The 13,937-nt window shown below is 47.7% G+C and overlaps 1 protein-coding gene and 1 long non-coding RNA gene across 2 annotated transcripts in view; one reads left to right on the forward strand and one right to left on the reverse strand.

Annotated features, from left to right (window-relative positions):
• The window catches only part of TENM2 (teneurin transmembrane protein 2), a 1,394,720-nt gene extending 1,386,694 nt beyond the window's left edge, over nt 1-8,026 (forward strand). Inside the window, exons 31-32 of the mRNA XM_060415963.1 lie at nt 4,107-4,237; nt 5,878-8,026. Of these exons, the coding sequence (XP_060271946.1) occupies nt 4,107-4,237; nt 5,878-6,639 (893 nt within the window). The 3' untranslated portion in view covers nt 6,640-8,026. The remainder of the gene's footprint in view (nt 1-4,106; nt 4,238-5,877) is intronic.
• Nucleotides 1-13,937, reverse strand: part of LOC105606741 (uncharacterized) — a 76,472-nt gene that overhangs the window by 52,767 nt on the left and 9,768 nt on the right. Inside the window, exon 3 of the long non-coding RNA XR_003589475.3 lies at nt 12,351-12,492. This is a non-coding gene — a long non-coding RNA (uncharacterized LOC105606741). The remainder of the gene's footprint in view (nt 1-12,350; nt 12,493-13,937) is intronic.

A 13,937-nucleotide genomic window follows, 5' to 3' on the forward strand; every position in this document is an offset into this window, starting at 1 on the left:
TATTCTGTAATAACCTCTATAGGAAAATAATCTGAAAAAGAATGAATAGGTGCATATGGATAACTGAATCAGTTAGCTGTGCATCTGATACAGCACTGTAAATCAACTATCTTCCAAGATAAAATAAAAACTAAAGTAAAAAAAGAAGATATATGTATGCATGTACATAACTGAATCACTTTGCTCTACTGAAACTAATGCAACACTACAAATCACTATACTTCATTTTTTTAATGTTATTCTAAAATAATAATAAAACCCTGACAGTAAATGAAAAAATATATAAATTTGTACATGGATATTCATAATAGATTATCCATAATAGTAAAAAAAAAAAAAGTGTAAACTACCCAAATATCCATTAACTGATGAATGAATAAACAAAATGGGATATATCCAAACAACAGAATATTGATCCATAAGTAATAATAATATACTGATACATGCTACAACATGGATGAACCTTGAAAATGACGTGCTAATCAACAGAAGCCAGACGTGAAAGGCCACATGTTCTTTGATTTCATTTATATGAAATATCCAGAAAAGGCAAATCCATGGAGACTAGAAAGCAGTGGTGGTTGTCAGGGACTGAGGGGAAAGAAGAATGCAGAATGCCTACTAATAGTGATGCAGGTTTTGAGGGGATGATGAGCACGTTTTAGAATTCATGAATTCCAGAAATGATGATTGCACAACATTGTGAATGTAACTGGAAGCCACTGAATTGTGCACTTTAAAATGATGAGTTTTATGTTACATGAGATTTACCTCAATTTTAAAAAAAAAAAAAAAAAAGGAGAGGATTTATGGATGGATTAGACAGAGAGTGAGAAAGAATTGGTCCAGGATGGTAGCTGAAAGGATGGAGTTACCATCATCAAGGAAGGCTACTGTGACAGATGTGGAGAGGAAAACAAGGAGCTGAGGTTTGGACAGAGGCTGGGCATTGAGAGAGAAGTCCTAGATGGAGACATAAATTCTGGAGTTGGCATCAGCATGCAAGTGGTACTGAGGTGCAAATAAAACATGTCCTGGGGCTTCCCTGGTGGCTCAGTGGTAAAGAATCTGCCTGCCAGTGCAGGGGACATGGGTTCAAACCCTGATGCAGGAAGATCTCACATGCTGTGAAGCAGCTAAAGCCCACGTGCCACAACTACTGAGCCTGCGCTGCAGAGCCCGGGAGCTGTGTCCCTAAAGCCTGCGCTCTGCAGCAAGAGGAGCCACTTCAGTGAGAGGCCTGAGCACTGCAAGCAGAGAGTCGCTCCCACTCACCACAGCTAGAGAAAAGCCCAAGCAGAAGACCCAGTGCCGCCGAAAATAGGTAAATTATTTAAAAACAAACATGTCCTTGTATGAATCCTTTACTGTGTAATCAAATCAAATAATGGACAAGTGTTTCTATTAGGCATTCTCCTCTCCATTAAGGCACCATGTGAAAATGATAAGGTGCATTTTTGCTAACTCTGAGTATATTTAGGGTGATCTGGTTTAGAATATAGATGGGGCTAGGGATAGAATGTATGGGTATGACATGATAAATATAGCTAAAACTGATGTATGTTTTCCATCCTGGAGTTTCCATCATAAGAGGAAAAAAAAATGTTTTTCTCTTATTTTATATCTCTGTGAGACAATAGGTATTCACTGAATGTACTAATCATTTCATGATGTAAGTTAAATCATGCTGTCTAAAACTATACGGTTCTGTATGTCAATATTATCTCAAACTTGGAAGGAAGGAAAAATGGTTTTGAGGGCCCTGAGACTGGATTAGATCACCATGTCTGGGAAAAAGAGAGTGGAGAAGAAGTTCACAGACTGCGTCTAGGACATCCCAGCATTCAGAGCAGAGGGATGAGGAGGAACCAAAGAGGGACAAGAGGTAGCCACAGAGGTGGGAGAGGGACAAGACAGTGTGTTGTCCACAAGGCTAAAACAGAGAGAGATGCAGGAGCGTTCAGCTTGTCAAAGACTTCCCACAGGTCAAAGTAAGATGAGGACCACAGTCAGCATGGGACTCAGCAACATGGAGGTCATGTGTGACCTTGACAAGTGTTGTTTTAATGCATCTTTGGAGCAAAGCCTGATTGAAAGGAGAGAAATGGGAGTTCCTGTGTCTAGAGAATTATTTTGAGTTTGAGAAGTTCTTATAAAGGGGGTGAGACACGTATGGTGACTAAAGGGAGAAGGACCGCCAACAGAGGAATTTTAAAGGTGCGTACTTAGTGGCATGTTCGTATGTTGATGGGGTGACCTGTTACACCAGCGGAGGGTTTTTTCCAGCAGCTCATGTGGAGTAACAGAAGGAAAGAGAGAATATGGGTACTAATGCTGGTAGGCTGGTAAACATGATGAGCGTTTATGGAAATTCCCCCCGACCGCATCAGTTTTCTCAGATAGGAATTAAAGGGCAGCTGCTAGAGTGAGGAAGGTGTGGGATGTTTTAGGAGAGATGAGAAGTAGCCAATCACCCGGGAGAATGGGAGAAGGACTGAATGGAAAAAGGGGATATGGTCAGATTACAAGGCATCAGGAAGGCACAGTTGGGGTTCACGGTCAGGAATTTAACACCAGTCAGTGTGGCTTCGTTCATTTCTGCTGCCACATTCAGCTGCAACAGGGACAAACAGGAGCCTTCCATGATTTCACCAAGCAAGTGTGATGAAATGAGAAAGAGGCAAAGGATCTGAGAATATACACAAGGGAATGATTCTAATGACTGACTGTGGAATGCATGCTAGGTAAGAAGAGAAGACAGATGAAGAAGCTGGGGGATGGGAAAAGTAGTTTAGGTTGGGTTGAAGGTCCTAGGGAAGGGAGACGTTCTGGGAGTATGAGGCATGAGGTTACAAAAGAGAGTAAACTAGAGAGAGTGCAGGCAGTGGTCAGAAGCTGATGCCTGTGAAATTGAGGTAGAATTGCTGATGATCACAAGCTCCAAAGGAGGAGCAGGAGAGTTAGTAAGTGGAGGATCACCAAAAAACTAAGAGGCCAGGATACTGGAAGCCTTGACTGCTTGTATAATGAAATCACGAGGAAGGAATTCAGGAATAGAGATGGAGCGTGACAATGGAGCCGACCCAACCCTAGGCCTTAGGTGCTGCTGCTAAGTCGCTTCAGTTGTGTCCAACTCTGTGCGACCCCATAGACAGCAGCCCACCAGGCTCCCCCATCCCTGGGATTCTCCAGGCAAGGACACTGGAGTGGGTTGCCATTTCCTTCTCCAGTGCATGAAAGTGAAAAGTGAAAGTGAAGTCACTCAGTTGTGTCTGACTCTTAGCGACCCCATGGATTGCAATCTACCAGGCTCCTCCATCCATGGGATTTTCCAGGCAAGAGTACTGGAGTGGGGTGCCATTGCCTTCTCCGCTAGGCCTTAGCAGGAAAGGGCAATTGTATTCTGAGCACAGATGAGCTCTCTCTTGACCTCTGTTTGAAGAATAGACACCTGAGGAAAGGGTCTCAGGAGCCAGGTGACTCTCTGCATTGCATACACTCAGGGACCCCCCCTTTCATAATGAGCCAGGCTCGGTGCAGCAGCCCCTGCCTGGAGGTCCTGCACAGTATTAATCATCACATCTACACGTTTCCAATCATTGCATCTCTAGCTTCTAAGCACATTGACTGGCCCATCAATACTGAAGTACTTGCCAAATGAAGGAATTCATTGTGACTGAACAAGGCACATGCCAGGCACCCTGATAAGCCCTCCACATGAATTTTCTCCCTCAACCTTCACGACAGCCCAATGACATTAGTAGTTTATATCTGATGAACCTGAAGTTGAGAGAGGGCCAGGAACTTGCCAAAGGTCATACAACACGGGCTTCCAAAGGAAGATCTAGCTTACTGCAACACTGTCCTAAATCACCACGTGGAGGGGGGTTTGGGGTCAACTGACCAAGTCTGGAAGGACATCTGTTTCCTAGAGCCCCGGTAAAGCAGCTCTAGGTCCAGACCAGGACACCTTCACAGGCTCTTGCCTCCCTCTCCTGCTGGACTTCATACTCAATATCCCACTTTATTCCATTCTCTCTCTAAGATCCCCTCTGGCTTTCTACCCATCGTGATTTCAGAAGTCTTTATTTCTGTTTCCACCATAGATGTGAAAAGCTGGCTTGTGATGTTTGGATTTCAGCTCAGCAACATAATTCCTGGCTTCCCAAGAGCCAAAATGTATTTCGTGCCTCCGCCCTATGAACTGTCAGAGAGTCAAGCAAGTGAGAGCGGACAGGTAAGCGGAGGTCCCTGCCAAGAATCTGAAATACCGTCATCATTCCCTCTGGCAAACAGAACCATGTCGGGGCCAAGGACACGTCAGTAGCAGCAGAAAACACTGGAGCTGGGTATAAAAGGGGCACGAAACCTGGTGGCTTCACAAGACAGCAGACATCAGTGCTGTTACTTGTCTGGCACAGCACATATTTCTTCCCAACCTCAATTATTACCTTAATTGTGGTATCATTATCTGTTCAGTGTGTACCCTTGAGTCACTCCTTGATTAACAACAGCACTGAGAAATCTAGCAGCAACCTACCATCTGCACTGCCTGTAAGATCATAACCCTTTTGGCTTTTATGGGACGTAATAAAACGGTGGTTTGCAGTTTCTGTCCCATTAAAGAACATTTTTATGCCTCACATAAAATTTCAGTGTTTTATGGCCCAAACGTATACAGATTGAGTTTTCAGAACATAATCTGTGCTTGGGTTTCTTGGTGATGACCGAGAGGTGGTCAGTTTCAATTTGGGTGCAGCTGAGACCGCGGCCACGATTGGATGGGAGGGGTGGGCATCTGCGTTTGGATCTCTCCTGCTGCAGAACCCATGCTTGGCACGATCAACCTCTGAAAGGTCTCAGCTGCTCTGAATAATTGTCCAGACTGTGTCACTAGAGAGAGACCAGGAGGAACTGCCGGGTAATTGAGAACAGTGTTCTCACAGTTCTGCCCCGTGGGGACCACTCACTGGATGAATAGCCATCATTTCGCTCATTTATCTAAGTGCCGTTACCTCCCCAGCACAGCCTCCTCCATTATCCCAGCCTGTCCCCCAACCACCAATTGAGACGAGTTGTAATTTGTGAGTAGAAAACTCAAGGCCAAGGAGATAATGGGGATTTTGTCCCCCTGCAGAAGCAGGGCTAGGATCCAAAGCAAATGGCTCAAAAAGCCCGGGGATATTCCCTCTGGCCCACAAAGCTGGAATCTCTTTAGCCTGGTGCTTCTCAAACATTCATATGCATGCAGACCAGGTAGAGGGTCTTGTTAAGATGCAGCTTCTGACTCAGGTCAGGAGGGAGGCCCAAGATTCTAGTCTTTGCTAACAGGGAGGGTCCTGGTGATGCCTCGGCTCCTAGCCGTACTTGGAGTAGCACAGTGCCAACTCAAGGAAGTTAATGAACATCCCCTTCTGGAGTGGGTAGCCATTCCCTCCTCCAGGGGACCTTCTCAACCTAGGGATCAAACCCAGGTCTCCTGCATTGCAGGCAGATTCTGTACGGCCTGAGCCACCAGGGAAGCCCCTATACATGTATAAGGCAGCTGCTAAACCATCAGGAGGCCAAATGACTCTCTCTTCTCAATGATGGAGAGACACGGTAAGTGGGTAGGCCTGGGTATAGATGCCAGTCAGGTATTATACCTCTGCACCCCCATTTATAGTTACAAGGTGGGAAGGCCATACCATCAGAGCACTGGAAACAAGCCAGCCTGTCCTAGTTCCAAAAGGTAGGGCTCTCTTAGTTCTGATCATGACAGACACAAGACGCATTCTTGCAGGGGTGTCCCAGCCTTCCTCTTTCTGACCCAGCCCCTGCCTGCACAGGGTGGACCCAGCCCACCCCCTCAGCTGTCTGTGTCTCTTCTGCCCACAGCTCATTACAGGTGTCCAGCAGACAACCGAGAGGCACAACCAGGCCTTCCTGGCTCTTGAAGGGCAGGTCATTTCTAAGAAGCTCCATGCCAGCATCCGCGAGAAAGCAGGCCACTGGTTCGCCACCACCACGCCCATCATCGGCAAAGGCATCATGTTCGCCATCAAGGAGGGGCGGGTGACCACCGGCGTGTCCAGCATCGCCAGCGAGGACAGCCGCAAAGTGGCGTCTGTGCTGAACAACGCCTACTACCTGGACAAGATGCACTACAGCATCGAGGGCAAGGACACCCACTACTTCGTGAAGATCGGCTCAGCCGATGCTGACCTGGTCACCCTGGGCACCACCATCGGCCGCAAGGTGCTGGAGAGCGGGGTGAACGTGACCGTGTCGCAGCCCACGCTGCTGGTCAACGGTAGGACTCGAAGGTTCACCAACATCGAGTTCCAGTACTCCACGCTGCTGCTCAGCATCCGCTACGGCCTCACCCCCGACACCCTGGACGAAGAGAAGGCCCGCGTCCTGGACCAGGCCAGGCAGAGGGCGCTGGGCACGGCCTGGGCCAAGGAGCAGCAGAAAGCCAGGGACGGCCGCGAGGGCAGCCGCCTGTGGACGGAGGGCGAGAAGCAGCAGCTGCTGAGCACGGGCCGCGTGCAGGGCTACGAGGGCTATTACGTGCTTCCCGTCGAGCAGTACCCTGAGCTGGCGGACAGTAGCAGCAACATCCAGTTTTTAAGACAGAACGAGATGGGAAAGAGGTAACAAAATCGTCTGCTGCCATTCCTCGCCTGGATGGCTCAGCGGGAGTCACTGTTATCTCCTCTCCTAAGGAGATGAAGACCTAACTGGGGCACTAAAGGCCGGGCTGCTTTAGGAGACCAAGTGGCAAGAAGGCTCACATTTTTTGAGTTCAAATGCTACTGTCCACACAAGAAGTCCCACCTCCTGGAGTAGACTAAAGCCCGGCGGCAAAATTCCTGAGGAAAAATAAAAAACACAAACAAAACACAAAAGAGACAAATGGACGAACACACAACCATGTTCCAAGTTCCCCTAAAATAATGACCCACTTGTTTAGGGTCTGTGCAGCCAAGAGACGGAAAGAGACGCAAAATGTTCAAAAGAAACGAGAACATACATATGCACACAGGAAACAAACAAGATACACACACACACACACACACCGACCGAGAAACAGAGACGTGAAGATGAGAAGGCCTCATGTTCTATTACCTCACTCATTCACACGTGAGCGACACACAGACATCCGTGAGGGCCAGCATCCCAGGACCAGCTAAGGACCACGATTCAGACTGCTCGTTGGATAGATTACTACAGACGTTTTCGTTTAAACAAATACAGGTGCATTTAAACCACGACTTTGGGGGTGATTTGTGTGTAGCGACTGGGGAGGGGGGGGATAAAAGTGAAAGAGTGAGCACTGGAAATAACTTTTTAAAGAAAAAAAATAGAAAAACACAAGGAAAAAAAAGGAAATTAATATCAAAAATCGAAGCGAAATAATACCGTTCAGCACTTAACTCTCAGGTCCTGATTTAGTCTGGCCTGAGCTAATTTATTTGAGCGCAGAGTGTAAAATTTAATTCCAAGGGTGGCTATAATCACTACAGATCAATTTCATACTCTTTTGTCTTTGAAGATTCCATTGTGGACAGTAATACGCAGTTACAGGGTGTAGTCTGTTTAGATTCTGTAGTTTGTGGGTATCAGTTGCAGTAGAGGTGTGGGCATCGTGACACTCTTTTGCTAAACGGGCACCACTTCAGATCACCCTGTACATACCTAAGCCTCGAGGCACAATCACTGTTTGAGATTTACAATTATTAGTGTGTTTGTTTGGTCCAGAAACTGAGACAATCACATGACAGTCACCACGAGGAGAGAAAATAAAAAATTTTAAAAACCCACAAAAAACAAGAAAAAAAAGTTTAAAAAAAAAACATAAAAAAATGTCTAATAAGAACTTTGGTACAGGAACTTTTTTGTAATATACATGTATGACTTGTTCATCGAGTTTTTATATTAATTTTAATTTGCTGCTAAGCAAAGACTAGGGACAGGCAAAGATAATTTATGGCAAAGTGTTTAAATTGTTTATACATAATAAAGTCTCTAAAACTCCTGTGGACACTGGTCTTCTGTGGAAATGCTTTGCGGTGAGGGCAAGGTCAAAAGTTCTGGAGAAAAGGGTATGTGTGTGTGCTTGGTCGCTATTATGTCCGATGCTTAAGACCCCACGGACTATAGCCCACCAGGCTCCTCTGTCCATGGGATTCTTCAGGCAAGAATACTGGAGTGGGTTGCCATTCCCTTCTCCAGGGGATCTTCCCAACTCAGGGATTGAACCCAGGTCTCCTGCATTACAGGTGGATTCTTTACCATCTGAGCCACTAGAGAAGCCGGAGGAAAGAGGGATCTTGTCAAGATGCTCAGGCAGATAGGGACTTTTGAACTTCGGGGGACTCTTCGTTAGAGGCATCCCCTGTTCTCCAAGCTTCTCTAGAGTGATCTCTCGCAACATCTGCAGCCCCACTCTGCATGGAGCAGAGATGAGGAGGAGAGTGTGGGCCTGGGACCAGTGGGTGGTGAAGACCCTCAGGCCCACTGGCGCCTGGATGGTTCCTCCAGGACTCCTGGGACAGTCAGCCTTCTGCCTGCTGCCACATTCTAGTTCTAGAAGGTGCTGCCAGGAAACTGAAGTCAAACACAGCTGTCCCCGTGGGAGACCTGCATGTGTCTGTGTGGCTCTGTGTGTGTGCGCATATGTGTAGATTTTCCTCCACACTAGATCACTTCACCCCAGAACTTGCCAACTTGGGGCAACCAAAGTCAGAAGACCATTTTTTTAATAAAAGTTTTTTTTTCTCTTTTTCCCAAACTAAACTTTCATTTTGTATTGGGGTATAGTCAATTAACAATGTCTTGGTTGTTTCAGGTGAATAGCAAAGGGACTCAGCCACACATATACATCAGAAGAACACTTATGATTTGGATGAATTTTTCCCCACCAGTCCCACAGTCAGAATAGTAATACTATCATTAAGAGCTCATATTTATTAATGCTTGTTGCATGCCAAGAACAGTGTTTGCAACCCCGTAGACGGTAGCCCACCAGGCTCCTCTGTCCATGAAATTCTCCAGGCAAGAATATTGGAGTGGGCAGCTATTCTTTTCTCCAGGGGATCTTCCTGACTCAGGGATTGAACCCAGGCCTCCTACATTGCAGGCAGATTCTTTACTGTCTGAGCCAACATGGAAGCCCCATTTTTTTATATTTACTACATGCCAAGAAGAGAGCTAAGTGCTCTACACACAATATTTTCATTCAATTCTTCTTTTTTTCATTCACCAGCATTATTCTGAGAGCTTACTATATGCTAGGCCCTATGGTAAATTCTGAGGATAAAGGAGGTGACATGAATAGGGGCACTAATCTCATGAAACTTACAGCCAGGAATGCAAACAGACAGCAGTCAAGTAGTTACACTATAAAGTAAAATGACAGGGGTCAATACCAAGGAGAGATTTACAAAGTTATAAAAGCACTTAGCTGGGGATGTGGCCTAGACTGAGAATGCAAAGGAAGTTACTGAGATTTGAAAGTTAAGGAGGAGTTAACCAGATGAAAAGAAGTGAACACATCCCAGACCCAGAGAACAGTACGTGCAAAGGGACAGTGGTCACACTGTCAGGCCAGAAAACAGAAGAGGCTTTCAAGGTTCAGAAAACACCCTGATTAAAGACTGGGTTTTGTTTTTTTTTTTAATTACAAACAGGGAGTCTGCTTTAATCTCATCAACAAGTTCTCTGAATGTGGTGTGATCAGGCGGGGGAGCTGATGCAATCGTCTGTGTGAGATAACAAGGAAGGTTGCTGGCCATCAAGGAGGAAACAAATTGAGTGGACCGATTGCAAAGACAAGCTCCTAGTATCATTCACTTTGCCAGTGGAGAAACTGAGGCTGCTTGTCACAGGCTGGGAGGTGGTGGAATGATTGAAGCCCAGCTGCGGCTGATTCCCAAACCCCTCCCGCACATCCGGGTGGCATGTCACCCTGAGCCCTCCAAGGTTTCTGAACCATCACTGCCTTTCAATTCTCTAGCCTGACCAGGGGTGGCTTCCCCAGGTGGAAGGAGATGGGAAGAGAGGCCAGGCTAGAGAGGCCATGGTGTATCAGATCCCACGGCCCTCTTAGCAGCAGAGCAAGCTGTGATGAGTGAATCAAACAGGAGAACAAAGATACAGCAGAGAAGTTCCTTCTCAGAAGCATGTGTAGCGACTTCCCTGGTGGTCCAGTAGCTAAGACTGCACTCCCAATGCAGGGGGGCTAGTTTGACTTCCTGATCAGGGAACTAGAGCCCACAGGCTGTGACCCAGGAGTCCACATGCCATAAGCGAGACCCAGCGCAGTCAAATAACATGAATATTTTTTAAATACCTTTAAAAAAGAAGCACATGTAAAGCTTTCTTTCCCTATTTTCTTTTAGAAGAACAGGAAGCAGGACACAGGTCCTCCCGTGTGCTTGGTTCAGCTGCCTTGTTTAATCTGACTGGTGTCAGGACCCCTTGGATCTGTGCCCACAGAACAGCCTCCAGTTGGTCATAAAGCCAGGCTGAATCCCAACCACATGGGGACCAACTGCTGTGCCCTGCCTCTCCAGGGAAGATGCAGCCAGTGGGGCCACCAAGACGGGGAGGGGATCTCAGGCAACAAGGCGGTGGGAGCTTGCCCAACCTCACCAGCCTCATGGCAGGGCAGGGGGCAGGGGGCGGGGGGGAGCAGGCAGACCAAAGAGGGTGGGCTCACAGCGCAGCACACAGGCAGTCACATGTCACCAGAGTCTCCCTTGAATGTGAAACTCTCCTCTTCTGTGCCAGCCATCTTTGAATTATCCATCAGTGTTCTGTTATACCCAGGCAAGCCCAGCCCCTCACAACATGCACACTCATAATACAGGAGAAGGAGATGGTCTTAAAAACCAAACAAACAAACAAAAAAAAAACTTCTGTCTTTCCTTGACCCAGACCTAGAATGACCAGCATAAAATGTTTCACCTCTTCCAAAAGTACAGGTTGGCCATACTTTTTTCCATAACATCTCACGGAAAAGCCTGAACAAATTTTTCAGCCAAATCAGTATTTGCACACTGAAAGACAATTCCAGAAAGGCCTTTCGGGGACAAGAGTGTACACTCTGAAGTCAGCTTGATGGGAACAAATCCTAACTTGACCACTCATGAAACACAGGGCTTGGGAAGGTTCATTTACGTTGTTTTGTCACTAAGTCATGTCTGATTCTTTGCAACCCCCTGGATGAGAGTCTACGAGGCTTCCTGTTCATGGGATTTCTCAGGCAAGAATACGAGAGAGGGTAGCCATTAGCTCTCCAAGGGATCTTCCCAACCCAGGGATGGAACACGTGTCTCCTGCATTGCAGGCAGATTCTTTATAGCTACATGCCAAGAACAGTGTAATGTGCTCTACATGATATTATCATTCAATCCTAGTTCTTTGTCATTCAACAACATCATAGCCACCAAGAAAGCCCTTTGGGAAATTACATGTATTAATTGGGGTAAATAGCATTAGCTGCTTTAAGGGATAAACCCAGGAACTTCCGGTGTCCAGCGGCTAAGGCTCCGTGCTCCAAATGCAGGGGGCTCGGGTTCAATCCCTGGTCAGGGATCCCACATGCCACAACTAAGAGTCCACATGCCACCACTAAAACTTCCTCATGCCACAACGAAGACCTGACACAGCCAAGTAAGTTTAAAAAAAGAGAGAGAGACACCCAATATAAGCTAAGACAGAAAATGCTGAATCCTTACTTGTGCAGTTGTCCACTGTGGGCCAGCAGTGAGAATGGCTCTGCCCCAATGGGCACCCCAGGCTCCTTCCATCTTGTGGCTCTACCTTCTTCTACATCCTCAGAATCTTTGAAGTAGTGCCAAGAGCACATGTGTAACTACTTTATTTATAATGGGCCACACTTGGATGTATACTCATCCCCTCCACTCACATTCCATGAGGGGTTCCATGGACCTTCCTACTGCAAAGGACATTTAGACAATGTAGTCTGACTAGGAATCCAGGAAGAGGAGACCAGATGTTCATGAGTCTAAGCAGTCATTGCCACATAAGGCAGCATCTAGGAGCCTCTGTTTCCTGACCCATAAATCAGGGCTGATAAACACGGGGCTGCTGGGATGATTAAATGAAATTGCATATATCACCAACACATGGTAAGTCCCCAGTAAATGTTAGCTTTTATGATTTCTAAATCTTTGCTCCAAGCACAGAGTTTCTAAAAGTAGACTTGGGGCATGACCTGTTCATACCAGGGGTAAGAGATTTTTATGCAGCTTGTGAAGGAAGATGGAGAAAACTGGCCCTCAAATCCTACTCGAGGGTGCCCCTCCTCCCTCCCAGGCCCAGGACACAGGAACACATACCTCAGGAACTGAGCGCTGCTCACGGCTTTTCGGAAAGGCTCGGAGATCTCAGCAACATGGAGTCTGGCTGTCCATTCAGTCATTCGTCGACATTCCCAGTCACCGAACACAGGGTCTTCCCGGGCACCGTCAGAAGCTTGGACTACAAACAGAAATAAAATGTGGTCCAAAATCTCATGGTCTAAAGCGTGAGGACTAACTCACAAGTCAATCTGTGGGACAGAGAGGGCTCGACGCTGGCACAGAAGTGATGCCCCAAACAGTGCAGGCGGGGAAGAGGACCACAAGCTCTGTCCACGAGCTTAGAGCTGGGTACTCACAGGGACGAGAACGTGGGGAAGAGAAGGTGAGAGGGCTGCCCGGACTAAGAAATAGGTTGCAGGAGTGAGAAGAAAGTCATAAGCTGACCGCGAGAACTTGCCAAAGCATAGAGCAATGGCTGCGCACGAGGACCCTCCCGGCCACGTGGAGCTCTCTGAACACGCCCACAACCTCCAGGGCCCAGACCAATCAGAGCAGGATCTCGAGGGCGCGTGGCTGCCGGGGGCAGATTCTGAAGTTCCCAGGTGATGCGAACCTGCAGCCAGGGGAGAAGTGCTGATTGCAGCCCCAACAGGAGGTGCGTGGCCTCAGACACCGATGTCGGAGTGAGGCAGGAAGGAGACCAGGCTAAGAAGCCGCACGCCCCCTTCCATACCGCGAGGAGTGTGCAGCGGGACTCTTGTTGTCTAGTCGTTAAGTCATGTCTGACTCTTCGCGATTCCATGGACTGTAGCTCACCAGGCTCCTCCGTCCTTGGAATTCCCCAGGCAAGAATACTGGAGTGGATTGCCATTCCCCTCTCCAGGGGATCTTCCCGACTCCAGGACTGAACCCGCGTCTCCTGCCTGGCAAGCGGATTCTTCACTGTCTCAGCCACCAGGGAAGCGCAAGGCTCTTGCACCTGGGGAGAAATATTACTAGGAAATCCTTTAACCAGCAAAGTGGAGAGGGGAGAGGAGCAGAAAGAACAGAGTCTGGGAGGCTGCATCAGCCCCCGTGTAACAGCCCAGATGAGGAGGAGACACAGGATTAGGTTTTGGAGAGAGGAGGAGGCTCTGTATCTCTCTCAGAGCTGGGGACCGTGTGGTACAGGGTCGAGCTTCGGCAGGATTCAGTCCAGAAGCTCCGAGGGTGTCCTGCAGGGGAAGTGTCACAGACACCAACATGGCCTCTCCACACAGGTAAAAGAACCAGTGCCTCAGAAGGGCTTAAGGAGAAGTCTAACCTAGGCTTACCTTCAGGATTCCTCTGATGGGCTCATGTCAGGACTTTGCAGGAAAATTCTGATCCAGTGTGCCCACAGCCAAGCCCCACCATCCATCCTGACGCTGCTGGGAAGCCTGAACCCTCCCTCTGAGGCCCAAGCTGGCCCTCCAACTGCGGGGCAGTCCTCCAAAACCAAGTCTGCACCAGCTGCAGTCTTTCCAGAGACTGACCTCACCTGTTGCCCAAGCCCCACCCTCCTAAACCCTTGCTTCCTCCTGGTACATGCTTGCTGTCTGGCCACAAGGTGGCAGCCTTTCCCACAAAATCTTTCTGGATCTG

This window comes from Ovis aries, chromosome 5 (assembly GCF_016772045.2).
Source record: "Ovis aries strain OAR_USU_Benz2616 breed Rambouillet chromosome 5, ARS-UI_Ramb_v3.0, whole genome shotgun sequence".
Lineage (NCBI taxonomy): Eukaryota > Metazoa > Chordata > Mammalia > Artiodactyla > Bovidae > Ovis > Ovis aries.